This window comes from Gavia stellata, chromosome 27 (assembly GCF_030936135.1).
Source record: "Gavia stellata isolate bGavSte3 chromosome 27, bGavSte3.hap2, whole genome shotgun sequence".
Lineage (NCBI taxonomy): Eukaryota > Metazoa > Chordata > Aves > Gaviiformes > Gaviidae > Gavia > Gavia stellata.
In genome coordinates this window covers 9,327,167-9,350,374 of record NC_082620.1, presented here as the reverse complement: position 1 = coordinate 9,350,374, position 23,208 = coordinate 9,327,167, and the positions used below count along the sequence as shown (strand labels likewise).

Genomic DNA, 23,208 nt, shown 5'->3' with positions numbered 1-23,208 from the left:
GCAGACCTCGGTCCAAAATTCCTGGTGGAAATGAGATACGGCACATCCAGCCCTGCCACAGCTGGGGAGGAGCAAGCGGAGCTGGACATGACAACTGCCTTCGCCCAGCAGAAGGGATTTCCTTGAAATGCTGCCGTTTTCTACCGATTTTGAAAAATGAAACTTTCCAGGGCCCTGTCACAAACCAAAGAAAGAAGAGAAATGCGGAGAAAAATCTCCCTGAGCCTTTGCTGGGCTCCTCCATTTTAACTGATCATCTTGTTTCACCTGCCTTCATCCAAACGCGTCAATTAAAAATGCCCGACCCTGTAACTGGTATGAGAAAGCTCATGGGCAAGGAGCTGGCACTGCACCCTGTCGGAACCCCACCCTCACCTCGCCTTCTGCACCACTGGGGTAGGACAAGTCCCCAACAGAACTGTTTTATTTTGCTCTGTGTCCTGCAGCCTACAGCGACCTGTCATTTAAGGTCAAAAAGGGATTTCTGCCCCTTACCTTGGCAGTAACAAAAAGCTGACAGAAGACAACATTTCCAAACTTTTCCCCCAACTCCCTTTAAGAAAGGAAACAAAATTAGCGAAGATAACAGAAGTAGGTGTTTGTATCTGTGCAGACTGCTGTGGGAAATGAAACCAGCCCAGATGCTCCAGCTCCTCACATGCCAAATTCACCCCAACAGGCTATTTGCTATTTTGGGGTTTGGTTTTTTTCAGAGCACTGAAGCTTTAGCTGCAACAAGTCGAAGCCTCAGTGATTCTCCTGATGCATCCCATCTCTGAAGAAATGGGGATTTTCTTTTTTCCTTTATTGGAAAAAAAACACTGCAGACAAATCCTTAGGTGAAATCTACTGTGACAAAATGTCTGGCTTATTGCTCTCCCCCCCCTTTTCCCAAACTTTGGCTAGGACTTCCCACAGATATTAAAATAAAGGCGGCTCATTAGCGTCACTTTGACAGCAGCACAGGGACCCCCGGGCTGGGCAGCAGGCAGCCGCGGTACCTTGGGGAGAGCATCTTCTGCGCCGAGTCCATCCATGGGAAAGACGACCTTAATGCTGAAACGTGGACGCTGCAAAGGCAACGACTCTGTGCAAGCCCTGCAAGAGGCAGAAGTAAGCTCCCTTTTCTCCCTAGGAAGAAAAGCGCAGTAACAAATACCTACAAAATAAAGTCAAATCTGGCAATCTCTTGCACAGCAACTCATTAGAAAAGTTGAAATACTAAGTTTACGTTTTTCCAAATGAGGCACTTAATACCGATACTCACTCTCGCGAGGAGTAAACTATTTTGTTTTGAAGAAGATTTATTATTTTATCAAAAGCTTTCTTCTCTTTGGCTTCCACACACAGCCCAGCTGACGTGCAAACTGGGTACAAATTCAGGCGCCGCGGGATGCTCCTGCATCTGAGCTCGCCCCTGTCCCCAGGAAGGATCGCCAGCCCGGGCACTGGGCTCTGTGGGTACGGGGACCATCCACAATGAGCTCAGGCTGGCAAGAGCATGGAGCACGAGGGGAGAAGCCAACACCGTCCTCCCGGTTTTCACTACTAAGCGCAGGATAACTCAGCATACTGATGACTGGGGCTTGCCAGACGCACCCGGCTATTTATAACGCCAGCACTTACAAAATTAGAGCTTGACAACTTACAATGCGAGCCTGAAAATTAGAGCACTTTATTTATCCGGACAAACCTATATTAATGGAGTTATCTTTAAAATGGTAGAAATTGTGTTTATGGAGGATTTGTAGGTGCCTCTCCAAATCCAGCTGCTCTGAAAGGCGTCTCCCTCCCAACAGCACAGGCTGGTTGGAAACACACAGGTAAAGGCTTCGGCAGCGCTCTGGGTCTTCCAGGACTTACTTACACTTTCAGCCTGAAAAAATCCCAATTTTTATTTGAGGCAGATAATGCATCTGAAGGGATAAATAGCTGTCGTCCTGCCCTCATCACGAAAGCAGGCACGAGCGGCTGCTTTTGCACCTGAGATGGTTTCTATCCATATTTGCTCTGTGCTTCCTCCCCTTGATGAATTTTGAATTTGGCGTGTTAATTTGCCAGCAGTATTTGTGTCCTGGAGCAGTAAATGCCTTTTTTAAGAAATAAAACTAAATTTAAGCATAAATAAATACACCAACTGGCTACAGAAGAGTGGAAACCCCCTCTTGTGTAACAGGAACCAAATCCGATGCTAGCCCACTTTTCAGAGTTTTCTTAGCAAGCGCACTGCTTCAGCTCTCATTTACTAGAGCAGCAACAATTCTAACACCATCAGAACACATATATAATCTCCAAGCGCAAACCTTCAGAAAAAGCTGTGATTAAACTTGCAAGCAGTATTCATAAACACTTAACTTACAGCACGTTTACAGACCTTTCCCCATTCCCCAGAGTTGGAAACCGTCCCAAGACAGGGTTCTCACCACTGTCCCTGTCGCATTCCTAAAAACCCATCATCTATCAATCGGCTCACGGACGATTATTTGCTTTTCCTGACACGAGCATCTTGGCACCAGCTCTAGCTGAGGGGAGGTGAGCACCAGGCATTTCCAAACAGGAATCACCACCCACCTCCCCTTCTCACGGAGAGGCAAACCAGCATCTTTTTGCCTCTTCAAAACCGTGCCACTCACTTTTGCTTCTTCCAGCTTCAGCTGCGTAGCTGCACAGCTACCCATGCTTAGCCACTGCCGAAAATAACGGACACGTATGTACAATTCCCACCTAGAAAGTGCCGATACTCATGACATCTCTCAGATGGCCAGTAACGCCGGGTTTAAACAAAAGCACGTTTTCGTTTCATTATAAACGTTCCCATGGATTAAAGATCTGGATGCCACAGCAAAGCAAGTTAAATATTTACCTTCTATTAAAACATCTAAATGAGAAGATTAAAAACTGTTTTACATTTAACAGAAAGGCAAAGTCAAATCACCACAGGAGAAGCTTAGCGGGTACTTAAAGCCAAGGCGTTCTGATGCTGAGAGGTAATCAATTTAAGAAGGGAGGGATTTCTTAAAACTACTCAGAAAGGAGGAAAAAAAAAAATACACATACATTTGAAAAAATCTTTCAATTATCTCTCCCAAAGAACGCCTTCCAAAGCCTTTCTGCTGCCAAGTCTAATAGGCTTGCTTCAGCAGACAGCTCTTGCCCCAGATTTCCCCGTAAAATATTTTCACAGCTTATTAGTCTGTTTAGCATGTTGCGTGCTTAAGCTCTTTTGTTTATTTTTCATTTGAGGTGGCAGGAGGAAAAGATCCTGTAGAATACATCAGGGTGTTATCGACTGTGTTTAATGGCAACTGTTTGAAGTAACAGCAGTTAGAGGTCATGGAGGTGACGCACATGACACAGCTGATCAGCGTAAGAATTTATGCTCTAATTTTCTAACATCCAAATAGATGCTGCTTGGTAACCAAGCACTACCAAAACTACGGCTGGTTACTGCTAGGCCAAAATTCCTCCAAGAAGCAGAAAGTCTCACTTTACAAAGCCAAAATCCAAGTCTATTTGCAATAACCTGCGGCCAATTTAACAGGCGTGCAGATAGAACGGCTGTGTTATCATGTCGGTAACAAAGCAAAGCTCCTATGCTGCTGTCGGGCACCGTCCTTTCACAGTGTTTATTAGGCAAGCTTCGTGACAATCCATCCCGTCAAAAGATTTAGGTGCTGCAATTTAAGTCAAGTGCCAAAAATGAAGGCTAACACAAAGCACCCTCTCTGCCGAACACGGTCTCCATCCAAACATCTGACATCTAGGATCTGGTGCAGAACAGGCACGTGCAGTGATACTCGCACAGCCAGTGGTGAACCCCCCTAGGGACTCGCACAGATCCCAGTCGCTGAGTTTAAGAGAGATGTACTCTTACTTAATGACTAATTGATTTATAAAACCCCACAATAATACAGCTCTATCAGTTTATCTCATTGCCATTAAAAGAAAGAATCAGAGCACCCATATTCTGTATAACAGAATTAGATTCAATCCCCCCACATTTTAGAAGTCGTCCCAAAGATAAGTCTCTACTTCAGTTACAATCCTCAGTTTAAAAAGTTTATTAAAAGAAGAAAAAGTTAAAAGCAATAGAAAGAAGCAGGGTGGGGGGCAGAGCGGAAGCGTGAGGCAAACGAGAACAGCCCGCAGCTCCCCTTGGGATGGGGTGTTTTGTTTTCTTTTAAATGATCACACTTAACTTTTGTTCGAAACAGCACCCCAGCTGAAGAAAGCAGCATGTGGGAAATGCTATTTAACTGGCCTTCTCAAATAAAAGTATTTTGGCACGAGTCCATACTATACAAAAGGAATTATCTCTTTTATCTAAAATACTTGAAAGTAAAGTTTTACAGCTAGAAGAGCTTTCTCCGTTATTCTTCATTAGCCTTTCTGATCATGCTGAATGAAACGGTCTGATTTAGAAAGTGTTTTAGGACAGAACTTAGGGGTTCTACTTGCAACAAAAGGATTTTGCAGCTTACGTGGATTAAATATTCTAAATACAGACAGGAAAGTAGACGAGTGGCTCCAAGGCTTGTTGGCGAGAAGCCATGCGATCCGTTGGCCATGGATGACACTCATTGTGAGGGGTCCCAGTACCCACCGTAAACGGGATGCATGGTAACAGCCCCGGGATGCTTTGCTGGTTACCGCACGCTCGACCCTGGGGCACCTGAGAGCGTCGGCTTTCTTGCTGTCACCACTTGCAGCCCCGACACCATCACGCGGAAGCCCACCTGCACGGGCAGCAAGGATGCTGCAAGCAAGCACCAATGCTGGACCTCTCACTGCATCCCTCCCAGGGGACAATCCATGCGCTGTCCTTGCCGAAATGACGTAGCTTTGGCTTCCCTATAATCACTGTTTCCTCAAAACGCCGATCTTCCCTGCAAAATCTGCACATTAAATGCCTTCACAGCACCCTCCTGTGGGGATTCCGCGTCCGTACAGAGACGGGGGCAGCTAGAAATGGGGCGCGTGAAAGAAACCCTCCTCCTCGGCGACGCCGGCAGGGACAGGCAGCACACGCCGCCTTTGCTGGCTGCTCCAAGCGCCAGGCTGTCCTGCCGGCACACGCCACGTCTCCAGCTGCCGAGCGGGGCCGGGGTTACGAGGCGACACCAAATGCACCGCGGCCATCGGCACAGCCAGAGGGGACGGGACCCACGGCCGGGACGGGGCAAAGGCAGGGGCTGCGGCCAGCAGCGCTCCCAACACCGCCGCGCTCCTCCGCTCGGCGTGAAACCATCCAACGTGTTTGCATGTGAGTTACTGATTCACAAAGCCAAGTAATGACAGGTAATTTAAAAAAAAAAAAAAAACACAAAAAACAAAAACGGTTAAAGCAGATTTTCCTTAGTAACACCGACAAATAAAAACGCCACCTCGACTACTTCACTGGGGTTTGCAATTGCTTCCCAAACAACCTATCTTAATGTTTGAAAACCTGCTCTCAAAACTAGAGAAATTCCATCTAGCAGCACATTATTTTGGAATCGCTTACACTATAATACTTCTGTTTTTGTGGTGAGGCTACATTTTATTTCAGATACTTGAAAGCACTGTTATCATAAAATACAGTGGTTTTATGCAACACTTTGCCACTGCGATGAAAACCAGACAGTTCACGGATTTCTAAGAGAAGGAAGGCTTGAGAGAGTTTATAATTATTAAGTTACTAAACATTTAAGTTTTAAAAAGAAGCTCAGATGTTACTTACACTGTTGATGTACAGCATTCAGAGTGGTATTGAGACATAGAAATCCCACAGATATCACACACCTCCCTGCTTTTTGCAAGAATGCCGTAAAATTAGTTGAATAAATCTTGAATCTGAATTATAGATTATCCTTTAGGTTATGTAGTAATTTAATGTGCCTCGCTATACAAGACTTGCAGAGTGCACACAGATCAGTTCACCTGTGAAACATGCAATAAGAACATTTATATGGCATTATTCACTTTCAAAGCATCTCACACCAAATTTATTGATCTGAATAGATAATGGTTCTGTAGGATCTTAACAGATGATGATTCTGCAGGAACGAACCAACTTTTTTGCTTCCCAAATCAATAGGATTTTTTAAAAAAACCTAACATGAATATTAGGTGAAGTGCACAGACACACATACAGACAACTATCTGGTATTTTAGATGCTTTAAAGCGAGGTAACAGTGATTGCAGGAGGGATGATATTCTGTTTACTTTTTCCTCCACCTAACAAGGTAAGTTCTTTCCATACACTTACTACTTGGTAATGACTGTTTTCACTTGTCCAGAATCACACATTGCTACCCGTCACTGGAGCACACAAGTATTCTGTCATGAAAAAAAATGGTCGTTTATGAAGCCAAGAGCAAAATGACAAAAGCACACAGTGGCTGTTTGCCATGGCTGAGGAGGCTGGCCAGAGGCAGCCAGCTCCGGCTGTAGGGTGGCAGATTAACCACGCAGCTACAGGGTGTGCAAAGGGCAACAGTGGCAAAAAAATCTGTGAGTCTGGTACACTGCGGGCAGGCACCCGCTGTGTGGAAATGCCGAGCCAGCATGCCTTCGCCATAGGCTTGCTGGTTTAGGTCCTGGCGCAAAGCATACATTTCCAGACAGAACTGCAACTTGCGTCAGTGTAGATGTATATGTTAATGTAGATGTATGCACACAAAGAGAACAGTAAAGAATTAAAAAGTTTTAAACCTAGAAGCCTTGGAAAAAACCTGTCCTTGGAGCTATTTGTCTCCCTTAGTTATCCCCAAACAGAGTAATAATCCAATAAGCTGCATTAGATGCACTTTGCATTGCCAACAACTGAAATATTGCGAGGACGTGATTTACTCCAGATTGATTTCAACATGTAGAATCAATCAGAAATAAGCTGTCAGAGATCAGCATCTAGTTTGGAAAATTCAAGTGCAAAAGTGCAATTAATTGCCTTTCCATTGCTGGAAAGCCTTTTCGTATTATCATACTGGACAATAACTAAACTGTCCTCTTGAAAGTTAAAAATTTGCTGCAATCATGAAACTACGAGAAAGGAAGAGCTGCTCAGTGTACCACCTCTAGCTTGCTACCAAATTTTGAAGACGTTACTGAGATCTATGGCTGCTCTTCCAGGGCAAAGAAAGGCTGAGGTTGATGGCAAGCAGGTACATGCAGGTGAGGGCTGAAATCCATCCAGCAGAACCCAGAAAGGCAGAGCGAGCAGATGTGGCAGAACAGAGTGGGCAGGAACTGCAGCAAGATGAACCAAGAACACAATTTTTGTTGTTACTGGCCACAAAAACGTGTGTCCAGGGAAGGCTGGTATTGGGTAGGAGCCTCTCATCATTAACGGATGTAAGACATTACTCATTATTACTACCATCAGAAACTACAGCATCATCCAGGCAGTAGCAGCAGTATTTTCTGGAGGAGAACACTCCATTTCTACCTTAAAGAATATCAATTCTTCCTCCACTACCCAGCCTTGCTTAGTGGATAGTAGAGCTACTCCCAGCTACAAAGAAAATGTGTCCTAAATAAATGGAGAAGAGAAAGGCAAATAAAACGTTTGATAATGAAGTCTCGCAAGCTGTAGTCTTTTGCAGGAGGGACAGAATCTCAACAGCTGGAAGGACACCTTTCCTTGCATCAAGGTCAGATCTTCCAAAGGAACTGAGGTCACAAGGTAGCACGCAGATTGGCCCCAACCCAGTCAGTGTCCCGAAGAGTACCATTCCCAATCTGCTTTCTTCTGCACATCTCCAAGAGGAAAAGCGAATGCCAAAGCATAAACCCTTGCTATGAAATTACACGTGGATCCAACCACTGAATTAGTAATTTCTTAGCCTCTCATCAGCCTACCGCCCTGCTAACGCAAGAGGACCAAGGAAGACGGGAAGTTAATAGATTGACCTGGGTGAAAAGGCAGTGGTGCTTCTCATCAGGAATTTACATCTGAGTGCTGCAGCACCTTCGCCTTCCAGGTCCCTCGCGAAGAATGGAGAAAGGCAAGTTGTAGTATTTGTTTCATACATTCATCGCAACAGGAGTATCACCCAGATCTAGACTAGGTCCAAGTAATAATCACTGTAATTAGCACTTCATTCACATAATTACCAGCAGACCCCATAACATTTTACAATGGAGGTAATTACCCATATTTTACAGCTGAGGAAACAGATACAGTGCAGGTGAATAACTTAAAAGAAATCATCAGTAAATCTGTGGCACAGCCAGAAACTGCAATTATCCTTATTCCCAGCCAAGGCTCTCCCCAACAATCCATGCCGAATTCACTTTTGTCTTGTGGGAAGGAATCCAGAGAAAATAAACAAAAACTGGAATTTCCACTGTCTAGAAGAGCTGAAAAGCAGACAAGCCAAACCTGAAGGAGAAATAAAAACATATTTTTATCACTGAACATTTTCTCACCCGAGCTCTGCAGCTACGAGCGAAGGAAAGACAGAGGACCATAGCTCTAGCACATAGAGAAAGCCAAATGCAGGGTTTCGATTGCTATAGGAGTTCTACTTCTGTAAGCAGAGTAAAAGCAGAAGCACAAGACTGAGTCAGGGAAGGCTGCCCAACGGCGCCGGCTTACCCCTTCAGCGATCAAAGACCTTAATGCATTTTGAGAATTTAAAGATTAAAGCAATAGCAGTAATTAAATTATTTAAGGACTTTGCAAAACAATATATACAGAGCAGCAAGCGGGGTGAGAAGCCTGGGAGATTCACCCCCAACTCCAGAGGAAAAACTCCCCAAGAAGGCGACTGCCAGGGCATGAGTCCTCCCACAGCCGCTGCTCCAACAGCGGGTTGCCCGCAAGGCTAGAGCAACGCTCAGGCTTTCCTCTGCAAAGTGAGAATTCCCGTTCCCCTCCAAGCATGAGAGCAACAAGATTCTCGTCTAGAAGCCGCCAGCCCTAAAACACATTAGTAGGGGACGTCTGCATCATTTGTTAAGTTTACTGCATACAGACATTCGGTACAAAAATCTGTGTTTTCTTAGATACAGACTTGGGGGGGGGGGGGGGAATCTGTCCTGTAGGCTTTTTCATCCTGCATGTTTGGATGAGTTTTATTATTAATAGAAAAAACCCAATGTTTGCTTGTATTGACTGATACATCTGTTTTTCAAAGTAGTCCAGACTGAAATGAGCAATTTATCTGTTGCCTATGTGTATTTTATTAAATGAACAGCATGTGCAGATGATTGATACACAAGTGCATCTATTAGGTTAAATAAAGCAGATTAGGTTAATCCAACCCCAGCTGCATTACCTGAACTGCAAGACATGCAATGTTCTAAATCTAGTAAATGTGCCAAGTATTTCATTTCAGCCATTTAGCCTTATGTTAAGCTTAGCATATAAAAGCATCCAGCAGTAGAAGATATTGCATAAATTTCAAAATTAGGACTTGTTTCAGGAGTGGATGTTATCGATATTCTGGCTTTGAATAATAGAAAAACCTCATAAGCAGGAACAAATCTCTCAGAGTATTCTCTTAATATTTAAATAGAGAAATGTTTTGCTTTGCCAACATTTTGCAGCATTTGTGTAGTTCTTTGATTAAGTGTTTGAAAAAAAAACCAGTAAAAACAAGCTGTTCAGTAAAAAACAAGCTAGTAAAATGAATTAATTTCCGTCATCTCTTGCCATAAAATGGACAATTGTTGCTGATACTGCCTGCTGCCACCCAGTAACACTGCAGCAGAAACCCTAAGACAGACTTTAAGCTCGGGTAAACGGTAATGCTATTGCCATGTTAACGAAGCAGTTTTTCTTACTAATATTTACTGTTGTTTATACAGGAAATTGAGAACAATTCCTATCCTCCCTTTCCAAGGGCCCTACCTCCTCCTTCCTCAGCAGCTCTAGCATACTGGAACCCCATGCAATAGCTAAACAGGCATAATCCATATTCATTACATTGATTTCCGTGAATAACCATCTGCATCAAACGGAATATTTGGAAAGATCATGAAAAAGATAACATGCATCATCCTGTGTCACCCGAACATCTTGTGAGATATACCCAACTACTTCCATTGCTAAGAGCGCTTACCTTATGAAAAGAAGGCAGGATGGACATGACAAAATACCTCCTGAAACAAGAAATTCTAGCCATCTTTTAACCTCATGTGTTTTTATATTATTGACTCCAATTCCCAACATCAGACATTTTTATTCCATCGCTTCCCACCCACCCCACCCCGCCCCCCGCTATTTGTTCTACCAGGAGGCAGCAGAAAGCCAGCCCTCTGCACAGAGGAGGGAGATTCCCTTTGGTTTCCAGATGTCTTAAGTGAAAGTTTTTTAAAAATTGCTTTCCTAGAAAGTTAAGGCATTCACATCTAACTGCTGCTGATATAAAATATGTGTTACAAGGAGGAGAAAAATAGTCTTCAAGGAATTTTCTTGGGCAAAATAAATATTTTTTCCACTGAGTTTTAAAAACCCTGTTCTGAAGACTGGAGTCATAGCTTGAGATGATTTTGGAGGATCATACTTCTCAGGCTGACAGGCAGCACTAAAATCAGAGTAAAGGCCAAATCCCAGCTATCCAAAACACGCTCGATGTAGGAGCAGCAGCCTTGTATACCAGAATTGATGACACTAAGCCTAAAAAAACTATTACAGCTAAAATTTGGAACAGAAGGGGAAAAGGAAAAAACCACCTGAAGGCTTCAAATACTGATGTAGGCTGGGATTGTCCATCTCGGCTCCTAACCACTGGGTCAAAGAGAAACATGTACATCAACACGGAGAAGATACTGGTTAGCAGAATTTTGTGAATACTGTTTTTGACTGCCACGTTATTTTAACAGGTGACTCTGCAAACACAATGAAGGGCAGTTTAAAAACAGAGATCTTGCTGTTCAAGCACAAAGATTAGTGCTGGAAATACCATTTTCTCAAGCATGGATGCTAATTAAAAATAGAAGATGCTTCCTGCAATAGACTCTGGTGATGACGGCACTTCCCCACCACTCACGGGTAAAACCTACTGGGGCTTAACCCACCAAGCCCTGCAGAGGACTCACGGGTAAATAAGGCAGCTCAGGCTCAGCCCTGCAGGTTAGCAGCACCCCCAGCAAACACTGCAGCAGAGTTCTCTAAGGAAAACATCGGCAGGAGGGTTTTCAGATGGGCTTCAGGCTCCTCCAGAAGAGGCCAGACAAGGGCAGTGGCCAGGTGAGGTCGGTGGAGCCAACTCGTAATAGGCGAACCGCTCACTACAGTTTTAATCTGCAGTTCTAATGAACGATATAAAGTTTTATAAGCATCAAACAAGGCTCAGAGAAGACCTAAATCCATTTCAGTGCTCATTTAGCAGCTTCATCTGTGTGCAATTAAAACTTCAGCATTAAATGTTAGAGAATAAAGTAATGACACCCTTAAAAAATAATCTGTGCTTCAGTGGGCCATGCTCAGTAGATTTCATATGATCATTTACAAGACAAAAATAGAATCTGGCCAAAATCTGTGTCATACACCCGTACACTTTCCGTAGAAAAATGGAAAGATATGGCTACTAAACTTTGGGGGTTTTACTATCCCATGTATACACAATACTACTACTTTAAGCACATCTGTGCTTAAAGCGCATCTCAAAACACTGACAACTTCCCTTTCAGCTTCAGTGATAATGTAAAAAGAAATGTAAATTGAGTTTCGATTGAGATTTTCATTTTGGTCTAAAGCCTAATCTTTTCTTGGAATAGCTATCAGTTTTAAGCTGATGGTTCGGAAAAGTTATCTTCAGGACAGGGAACAAAATTTTAAACAATACCCCAAGAACATTTCTTTCTCATAGGAGTACCTTAAATGCTCCCACAATTACTTTGAGCTATCAAAATGTGACTGGGGAGGTGGTGTGGGGGAACAGTAAACAGCATGTGTTTTACTGACCAAAAGAACTGTAGAGAAATGCAAATTAAAACCAAAGATGTACAGAAATATCAAAATAAATTAGATTAAGTACTGGGAGAACACAGGTCAAAAAGTAATGTATATACAAGAAACATACACACAGTTAAACTTAAAAGAAGCAAAAACCAGTGAAAATTACATACTTTATTTTTTTTTAACAACTGATATAATTTTTATTCGAGAAAAGCCAACATTACATACCTTCATATTAAAAAAAGACATTTGGGGAGGTCAAAGAACGCTACAGTTTAAAATGATGAAATGTTACAGCTTGCACACCAAAATTAAAAATGAAATTAAATTAAAAAAATGAAATGATTACCAAAGTAATGCAGGTCAAGGGATCAAAGGTGAAGGGTCACACATTATTAAAAAGAAATCCAAAAGGGCGTCTGCATCAAGTTCTCTGCAAAACAAAGGAGCTTCAGTGAGTAAAACTAATACCTTCCATAGAATCATATCAAAGCTCTCGCGATTCACACACAGCACCCGGCAGCGCCCGCCGGCCGCCCTGCTCCCACCTGGGCACGCTGAAGCGTGAGGCGCCTGCTGCAGCAGACCCTCCTGCGGCCACGACCACCCTGGCTACGGAGATCCACTCCTACTTCTAGCAACTTTTAATATATATATATATATTTTAAACCTCCCTGAAGAATGCCTTCTACAAGTCTTCCCACTTCCATACTGGTGCATTGGTTTCTTATTATACAAAATGTGTTTCAGAGCTCAGGACAAAAACCAGCACGGCTCAAGTGCTTGAGCTGCGATGCACAAAGCATGCAGCCCTGCTACTGCACTGACAGGTTACCTTTGTTAGGGAGACTTCTGTTTAGGTAAGGACACAAATAGCTGTCAATACAACTTTTAGATCATCTGTTTTCAGGGTAAGCATTACATGGTCTTTTCCAAGAGTTTGCTTTATTCATTGTAACTGTGGAAATATAGTAATTATTGACACATGCACACTGAACTCCTAACATCATAACGTACTGGTTTAACGCTACAATAAAAAAGTAATTCAAATGTGGTTACCAAGACAAAGGCGTCTCCTCCTGGAATTTCAATTACACAGAAGCCATAAAAAACCCCCTTTGGTACCCATTTCCAAGCAAGATGCAGTCAATTATCTATACTAAATTTATGCAGAGAGCATAATATTTACATCAGATAACTTCAGGAGAAAGACATCCACCAAGGGCATTACATCCCTTTTCATTTCAGCGTCCCTCCCCTGCCTCTCTCTCCCCCTGCCTGGCAAGGTGTTAAGTTTTGGGAGTCTTTCATCTGGACCAAAACAGCTTCACGCTTGAAGCCAAGAAACAAACCCACCCCACAAAACTGTCTCTTTGTAAGGTAAAGAAGCCACCAACAACAGAAAATCACTGTATTCAAAGCTGAAGTGTAGTGCATAGATCTAATTTGCCCGTATGTTTCTCCAGAAAACACATCGCATCTTTCTGCTTCACTCCTGCTTTACGTATATCGCAGCCAAGGACCCACTGGAGAAAGCAGGAAGGTCTGTATTTTTAATGTCCCCCTCACCGGCAGTGTCTGGCAAACTCTCCTGCTAAAGTTACTGCCACATGTTGGAGTTAAAACTAAGTTCTTGCCATTATTTCCAACATTTATCAATTCCAATTCTTGTGAACCAAAACAAAAAGTCAGCTTTTCCGCTGTTATTTCACCCGTGTGCTGAGGCTGGGTCCTTTAGTCATGATTTACACTACAGATTTGCAAGACCACCTCATTTTGGAGAAAAGTGGTTTGGAAACCAAGCAACTTAGAAATAATTCAACAACAAAGACACAGATTTGCAGTGACTCAACAGCTGGAAGGTATTACCACGAATCACACGATCAGGAAGACCCCATACATCAGGAATTCCTCAAAGGTGAGAGATGGGGAAGCGAACAGTCACCCCATGGACAGCTGCCTGCAGCTGGACAAGGGCTGCCAGCGCAGGCAGCCCCGGAGCGAGTCCGCGTCATGGGTGCCATGTCTTTTAACAGGAGCCCAGCTCCCTCCTGACTTCTCAGGTAACACAAAGTTTGCATAAAGATGAGCTTAAAGTAACTGCAAGAACATTTTACCAGTGGGGTGGCAATTGACTCGCAGCCGCAGCCAAACTGGAGTTAAAGCACAGACTGGAGTTAAGCGTGGGGCAGACCCAGAAAGCCCAACACCTCACCAGCATTTTGCTAACTCCACTCTGCTGTCTGCCGGCCAGCAAATAGCTCCCCGCTCCTCCTCTTACGATCCACAGCCATGTTTGTGAACAACTGGGTATAGAGGTCAATTTCAAAGGAATGAACACAGACTTTTTTTAATTTCTCCCCTATTGCAACAGATTTCTCCACTCTCCCACCCTTCCCCCAGGTACACTTTGTTCCCCCCAATGCCCCAATGATCACTCCTTTTGCAGAAAACAAATTGGTTTCACTGTCAGTCCTTTTTCTTAAGTACTACCTCTGCACAAAATCTTTGCTTTTATTGGTACTAATTTTTCCTTCAAATTTAGTTTTTCTTTTTTCCCTCTAAATCCCCTGATTTTTCTCTTCAAAATGAAACAGCCACCCTTGGAAGCAGCAAACATGAGACTAAGACAGGATTTCAATCACTTACAAAATGTAATATCCTCCGTTTCCATTCATTTGACAAGCGAACCGATTCATTTGTGTTTATATATGCCAGTCCCTGGCAGAGAGACATTTAAATTGACTTTGTAAATTGACTTTGTTGTAACATTTTCCTTGTTAAATGTGGTACAAAGTCCAACTCGCATAACGCACCGGTGGGTATTTTACTCAGTGCTGGGCAAGCCAGAGACCCAGATACGTGATGATGCAGCGGTACCTACCACTACTGTTGGTGTTCCTGTAGATAAACAGCTAAATAATAGTTAAGTTGATGCACTCTGCTGATTGCCTCACGTTTGAAGAAAGGCTTACATAACTGCCAACTCCAACTTTTTATTCCCTCTACATGGGATTCCACATTCTCTTTTGAGACTATACTCCAGAGTAACCATGCACCATTCAAAAAGACAAGCCCAAGCAGATGATGCAGGTTAGAAAAAGTACATCAGGTTAATCAATTAGAGGAAATAATATTCTACCTTATTTTCCTACATTCCTAGAGCAATCTACGATACCTTTTGTGCGTGTGTGTTAAGTATACTATAGACAAAGGACTCAGAGCCTGCTCTTACAGAGAAGAATAGATGTCTGGACATGCATTTGTTGCTGCTAAACGACGGTTGTGTACAGGACACACTTTCAGTGGAGAAACTTGGAGGTGCCTGACGTGGCAAAAAACCGAAGTCCCTTCCATCTGAAATAGCCACTTAAGGTTTGCTGGGAGGTTTTGTCCTCATACCCAAGAACTGTTCTCATCTGCTCTGTCACTCGGTGCAGCACACAAACCCGTATATCCCTTTCCCGAACAACAAAACACAAGCAGCTGCCTCTCTACGTACAGGAGTAGGAGGGCACCCGCCGTGAAGCCTGTATACGAGGCACAGCCACACGAGTGCTCAAAGCAAACTGGACCAATTCCACTGCAAACTAATTGCTAGAAAGTTGCAAGATTTGTAAAAATATTCAGAGGTATTTTGATAGTTTACAAATGTCAAAAAGCCAGCGAGTTAACTACCATCAGCATTTTACACTTCGTGTACAATATGCTAAAACTCATTACGAAGTAATTTTTTTCTTTAGCTATCATTAAGTGTAAAAAAGTTAATTTAATTCATTCATTTGAAGTCACTTGGAAAAAAAAGGCAGGAGGGCAGTACATTATCCAAAACAATACATTTCATCTGTTTGCTCTGCTTTATGGGATTCAATCTGGTCCCAGGACTCTGACACATTAACTGCACAGAACTGCAAAATCAGCCATTTTAAAAGACTTATCATCATACAATTACAACATCAGTCCTAACATTAACAAAAGGGAAGGAAAAAAAGTCTGATTTTCTTAAGAGGAAGATGAGGAATCTCCCTCTATTACAGCACGAACAGCATAGCAAGTATTACCGCTTTTGTTTAAAATTGCCAGGAACAGTAACCTTTCAATTCTGCTAAATCACCGAGCCTGCTCACAACATTTACTAATTATGTAAACATGACTGAGAAACTGCAAAAGCAAAGCCAGTAGCAGATTTTCTGCTTTGTACATTAAGCAAAGCACAGAATTTCATTAATTTCAGAAAATAAACCCATAATGAATTGCTTCTGTTAAAGAGAAATTTCCATCTCGTTCGCTGATCAGCCTTAAATCATAATCACACACGCAGCGAGAAAAGCTGCCCACACGTGCTAGATGGCATAAGTCAGGTGTACCAACAGTTTACTCCTGACTCTGCTCTAGTCAGGGTGTAACCGTTACTTCCTTTAGATTTCACTTTCAGAGCTTTTTCTTCTCCTTTAAAAAAAGTGGGTCTTCTTACGTTTCTGTTGTTGGCCAAGAGGATGGACACGCATCATCAGGCGGAACAGAAAGCAACAAAACTGCTAATAATAGCATATTTGCCAATACCACTGTATTATTTTATACTCTGTGATCATATGGGCAGCAGGCAATTAGTCAAAATTAAATATTCTCATTGCTCTTGAGAGATCACAGAGCCGATGCAGACCGCGAGGACGTTCCAGCTTTGCAAGCGCTCGGCAGCTGCAGAGCTCTCAGGATAACGGCCAGTCTCTGGTTTCAGAAAACTCTGCGCTTAAGCAAAACACATCTGAATTAACCTGAGCTTAGCGGAAAGCATTAAACAAAACACAGTGAATAACTTTACAGTCCTCAGGAAACTAATGAGCGCTGTTGCTTTTACAGTGAGTTTTGCCGTCTTGATGGCATATCGCAGAGGGGATGCTGTGACCTGGACAGACACCCCTTCCTCGCTCTGACTGTGGTGATGACAAAAGCTGATCCCACACACTTGCTCTCAACCCCATGAATCTGTAACACATTAAGCTACTTTCTTAAACAAGGTACGAACCGGTACAGTAATGTAGCACAGTGTTAACAATACACCATACCATCCAAGGCAGCCTCAAAAAAATTAGGTCTGAAAACTTAAACCACCTATGAGTTAATTCTAAAAGCCACTTAAAAGCATTCAAAAAAAACAAGTAGTAGTATGCCATACTGCTCTGTCTTTACCCGGAGTGGTGCTTTGACGAACAAACTTGTGATGACAGGAGCGTGCCGGTAACTGGCTGCCTGACACTTATCTGCCGGGGGGCTGAGGGGGAATTGGAGTAGCAGGTGGCAGATGACATATCGCGTTCACCTACTCCTTGCTAGCATTTCATAGCATAATAGCCACCCTCAACGCTCGAGACTCACTTCCCAAATCAGTCTGGGTCCCTTACGTCCCTCAGGCAATTCTCCAAACCTTCCAGAGCTTCTCTGTTCTTTAGAGAAAAGATGGGAAATAACTCGATGTCAAGCAGAAGAGGAGAATGTCACTGTCGTGCAAGCAAAGCAAAAATGCAAGACCACATCAGAGAGGTTAGTGAGCACGCGACTCAAGTTCCCCAACACAGCATCGTTAAAGAATTTCTTCCTATGCTAAATAATGCTCAGAGAGTTTTGTAATTGCACTTATTTGCACACTACCAAGCAATACCTAAGCCTGAAATTTGCAAAAAGTTGATGCGAGCTATCACATTGGAAAACGGGGCATTTCTGCCTTGCCGCTCAAAAAAAGCCTAAGCACACAAAGCAATTACTACTGGTTTTTTCTACCATGGAAATTCTGGGCTTTTCCCAACAGAGAACATAAATATAGAATACTGTCAGAAACAAAAGCCCTAGGTAGCATCTTACATTTCAGATGTTTAACTTTTTCTTCTTTCTCTTACTGTGTCATTAAGTGTTTACAGGGATGATTAATGACTGCGGCTGCCAACTCTATTAATGAAAGGCATCTCTGCTCAAAGCTGCAGTCCCGCTTCTGGCAAGCGCCGTACAGGGACAAGGTTACTCCGACACCCTTGAGCCCCTGCACCCACCCGTACCGCTGAGAGCACAGCGGCCTGGGAAGCTCCCAGTTCCCAGATAACCTCGTCACTTCACAGAAAGACACAGGATGCGTGCGGACAATGTCTCCTGCTGCCCGAAGTGATTAGCGGTTAATGAGCCAGCGACCTTTGCCACCTCTATTAGGGGACGAGGCACAAGGGTAGTAATGACAGATGCTGGGTGAAGCGGGAGCTCAACCGAGCACCCAGAGGGACCCACAGTGGCCCGCTCTGCCCAGCAGTGCTTTGGGAGCATCAGCCCCGCTCCCCGTGGAAGGGACCTGAGACCCAGCGCTCCCAAAAGCCGCACTCGGGGCGCACCACAAGCACGCCAAGCAAGCTACAAGCAGCACCACGCTATGGGAAGTCTTTGCCCCATCCGCTGACTAAAACCAGAAACAGATCTGCATTACATAAACACTAAAACGGTTCAAAATGAACAACAACTAAAACCCAAGAGCAAGGAACTCCCTCACATGCACAGCGCGTTGCAGAATTTTCTGGCAATTTACTGATTTGTCCTAACGTGAGAAATCGTATGAAAATCCCCTCTCTATCCTCCCCCAGAGCAAGAGAAATAAGCACACACACACTTTCACAGGCATCTCAAAAAATGTAAATCTGTAATTAAATTGCTTGGCTAAACTTATGATTTTGTATCTCTGGTAAAAAAAAATTGAATTAGAAGGAACACTTCCTTCACCAGGAAATATAAAACCACTATAAACTTGATTTAAGACAAGATGACATCTTGATATGGAAATGTATTTCCATCAAACATTTCAGTTAAAACTACATAATCTGACGGAAAGCAAACATCTCGGTAACGCGTTCTAAGCATTTTTAAATGCTCCATTTCTCTTGCTGCTCATCACATTATTTTACTAAGTGTAAAGTCAACCACAACCTATTCAGCTCTCAAAGGATATTGCTTCTCCATCCCAATTACCCAATCCAGAGCAACATATGACCATTATCCTCAATCTGCAGATGAAAGCGCTCAGAAAAAGTTATTTGCGGCGTTCCCATGGCGATGCCCTGGTAGAGGAAAGAACAAACCCCAGCTACTCCCTGACCTCCACATTTGAAGGCGTCGGCAGCGTCTCATTTGCAGATGCAATGGAATCATCAGCCTACACGCCAGCGCACAACGCGTGCCCTTTGTGCTGACTATCAGCCCAAGCGGCTGTAAATACATTTGCACTTTATTTCAAGCACCTGCAGATGCATACAAGGGCCAAGATAAGTTTGAAATATTCCCGTACAAAGGAGCAGAAGAAGCAACGCTTCAGGGTTTGGGAAAGTAGCCAGGTCGTAGCTGGGTTAGGAGGGCCAGCCCCAGCTGCCCCTCGGGATGCATCCCGCAACACATCCCACACCAATTCCCACTGCACTCGCACTCTGGAGAAGTCTACAGTGAGACCAGACATCCGTGAGTTTGTCCAAACACATACGAGTTTGAGGGAGGACAGCAACGTCATAGACATACTGCAACCTGTAAGTTACTTTACACATTTTATGTCTTCTATATCTTTTAATAAACCTACCTATCAGTAAGACACCTCGCAAGCAGTACCAGTGATTTTGAAATTAACACAAAGATTCTGGAAGTACTGCCGTATAAAATGTTTTCTTCTTCTATATTTTACAACTCATGTTTTCACCAGCATAGACAGAACACCTGTGTACTCAGATGAAAAAATATATTCCCTTAGGAATTACTCTGAAATGTAGTCCAACATTATTATTCAATTATACCCTAAGAAAAATTCAAGTTTTATAACACTGAACAGAATTAAACTTCCAGGCTGGGGGTGAGGAGGGAAATAAAATCTGTAAGCTAAGCTCCCTCCTCCCCCATAATTAACTGAAATTTTCCAAGACTTCACCTAGGCATAAGATTCTGCCTTCTTTTTTTTTTTTTTTCCTCCTCTCTGAGCTAACGAGGCCCAAAATCTCTGGCCACAAGGAAAGCTCTTCCTTTTAAATAACGCAATGGGGAAACTTTAACCAACACACCACGTACGCTGACAGAACCGGCACCCATAGTAACCCACATACAGAACCAGCTCCTTGTCTCTGCCGCGTGGCGGCCACAGTGACAGGTTTCAGAGGAAAGAGAGATACGAATGAATGTGACAAACTTGACATCCAAAAAGACAGAGGTGGACTGGTTTTGGTTTTTTAACAACCAGATGATGATTTGTGATTATTAGCAAACAATCCATCTAGAATTAAGTTATGAGACAAACCTACACCAGCAATATACTGAGAAGCACCAGTATCAAAACCATTCACTTTCCGCCTCTCCAGAATGCTGACACATCCTTCAGAAGGAACGCTACGCTCCCAAATTTTTCTTCTAGCCTAATACACCTTGCAAGCACCTACGGTTTCCTGTTTGCATCACGCTTATGAATAATAAAGATTTTCAGCTATCTGATTAACTTCACTTGCCACATTCTGTACCCTGGGAGGCTACACACACCAGACATTGTTCAAAAAGAAAAGCTGAAAGCCTGCGTGTGTAAATGTACACACATGGCTCTAAACTAGGGACAACAGAAACACTAGAGAAAAGTGACTAAAAACCAACAAGCTGTTTCCAGCTCCAAGAAGGAGCATCATTCTGCCACAAACCTGCGCAGAGCACTTTCTTTCCGAAGTGTCTTTGTCCAAACATCATCTTTTAGAGCCACTGGAATTGCTATTACTCCATGCCCCATTCCCATTAGTATAAACGCTATCACAGAATAAATTGCAACTCACATTTTCTACAATTTACATTTCAATTCAAATGACCCAAGACAAAAACATCTACACAAAAGAGCCAATGCCACCAACTCCCCAAAAGACCCAATTAATTCTGTCACAGCACTTAGTATGCCAAAAATACACACTTGACTTTTAACTTTCAGACAAAAGAAGGAGGGGGGGTGAAGGACTCCAACTTTGAAAAATACACACACGAACTGATCTATATTTGATTCTGCGCTCAGCTTACCACTTGCAGTCGTTAAACTCGCGAGTACAGTTTTTGTTAACACGTTTAGATGTTACAAATGATTGATGAGAGGGACAAGAACAGTTAGCTTGCAACAGGCAGGTACTAACTGGAGTTTTACAGTAGTTTCTCAAAGTTGATTACTGCTATTATTAAATAATACCCACAAATATGGCAAAGGTATTGTAAGCCAGCGCTACCAAAAACTAAAACTATACTGTGGGTATTGCTGTGTAACTTCCAGCCTTGCTGCCCAGAAGGAATAAAGGCAAAGGATTGTAGACCAAATTGGATTGTCCTTCAACTTTACCTTGGCCCACCAGACACCTGAATTTTAAATACTTCTGTTTCATTTCAATGAACCCAACCATGATGTGTTAACAGGAGATATGCAAACTAGCACATGCAGAGTAACTGGATTCCCGTATAAAATGCCCAAGTCTTTGTGTCCCCTTTTCTTAATAGGATTTCTCAGACAGGAGTAAGCTAGTTGTTTGTCAGGACCCTGTTTGGCAGGAAGGAACATGCACTGGTTATTTGTTCTGAAGTCTTTACACAAGTAAGGTAACATTCTGTTTAACATGGTACCAAAACACCTAATTTTAAGCAATTTTGAAACACGTCAATAAGATTATACAAGATTTGACTCTTTGAGACAAGTGACACACACACACAAGCAATAGACTCCTACTATACTAGTAGTCAGCTTCCACATTTGCCTTCAAGTCCAGTTTAAAGCTCACTTTCAACATGGAATAGGACTTTATTATTTAAACAACAGGTTCCAGAGCCAGGGAATTTATATTCTGTAGCTTACATGGCATGCTCTCAAAAAATAAACCATAAGCATTACGTAATCTGATACATTTAAGAATAAATAAGAGATTTAACTACCTCATTAGTGTTCCAGCGGTGCCTCTCCTTCGGTAAACTTGAACATTTTGGTAGACATTCAAGCAGCTTCTTCGGTAAAAAGATTTTTACATGACTGCCATTGCTGTTCCCATGATCATCTAGAAAGAAGAGGAGACATGTGATGTATATACAGCAGAATGGGTGGTTTCCACTAGGAGACCCCAGCTACAACAAGACTTGGAAACCCACCAGTTCACTTGTCAAAGAGCAGGCAATTTGTCATTGCAAAGACAACGACAGCTTTCTGTTGAAATTCCACCTTTATTTCAGAAATAGAAACAGTTTAACTCCTTGTGGTTGCAAAGTTTGAGAAGAGCTTTGATGGATTTGTGCACGAGAAGCCTCCGTGCATGCTTACCTGTGCCTATTTTAGCTTATTATTTCCCTCAGTGACAAATTTTACAAGCAATAGCGACAAAACGTTATAGAAGCTGTGACCACAGCAGTATGACCTGCCAGGAAAGTCGTAAATGAATTTCACACTTGACAGGATTTGCAAGTAAATAAGCACAGAGCCCCACTACCTGCTATAATTTTGTCAAGCTGCAGCAGGAATGCAACTCAAGGTCTATTAGTTCATTTAAAACTAAAATGCGCTCTACCTGATTAAAAACAGGTTACTTTTCTTTCCACAGACAGCTCAGAGAGTGAATGTAGTTCCCTCAACATTACAGTGAGGTAGAGGGATGGAAATCTTCATACCTCACTATACCTGGGGGTCTCAAAAGCAGAAATACTGAAGAAAACAAAACTATTCTTTTTCCTTGCTGAAGATGTAGAAGGTGGATTGATCCCCCTTAAAAAAAAAAAAAACACAACAAAAAGGAGATCCAAAAGCCCAACAACAGCATGCAGAGTCCCAGAAGCATTAACTTGATTGTATCTCTCTATCACACCTCCAACACCACCTAAAGCATCCATGAACCATGCGTGTTTGTAGACCAAATCAGTCCCCACAGAAAAGGGAACCGGAGCAGCAGGATAAGGCATCCCAGCTACAGCACAGGAGTTTTACTAGTTCTCCTCCTAACCCCCCCCATCTCTGCCTTCTTCCACTATTCTCATGCTTTGCATGACAGATACTAGGCGGTGGTATACAAAAAGTACACTTATTCACTGGCATTTACCCTACAAAATTAATTTACAGTCATTTCCCATTTGGAAGTGTACAGAAAAAGGATATTAACTTTTTCCTTTCACACATCTAATCATTTTATGACATTAAACAGATGCCAGCATCATGCTAAAACTCCTCTGTAATTATGTACGATACAGAAATTTCCTGTGACCTGCAGCAAACCAGAGAGAACCCGTCCCATAATCATTTTAGAAAGCGGGCAAAGAGCGC

At 42.8% G+C, this 23,208-nt stretch overlaps 1 protein-coding gene across 1 annotated transcript in view; it reads right to left on the bottom strand.

Annotated features, from left to right (window-relative positions):
- CAMTA1 (calmodulin binding transcription activator 1) overlaps positions 1-23,208 on the bottom strand; it is a 302,985-nt gene that overhangs the window by 269,460 nt on the left and 10,317 nt on the right. Inside the window, exon 2 of the mRNA XM_059830126.1 lies at positions 21,840-21,958. Within this exon, the coding sequence (XP_059686109.1) occupies positions 21,840-21,958 (119 nt within the window). The remainder of the gene's footprint in view (positions 1-21,839; positions 21,959-23,208) is intronic.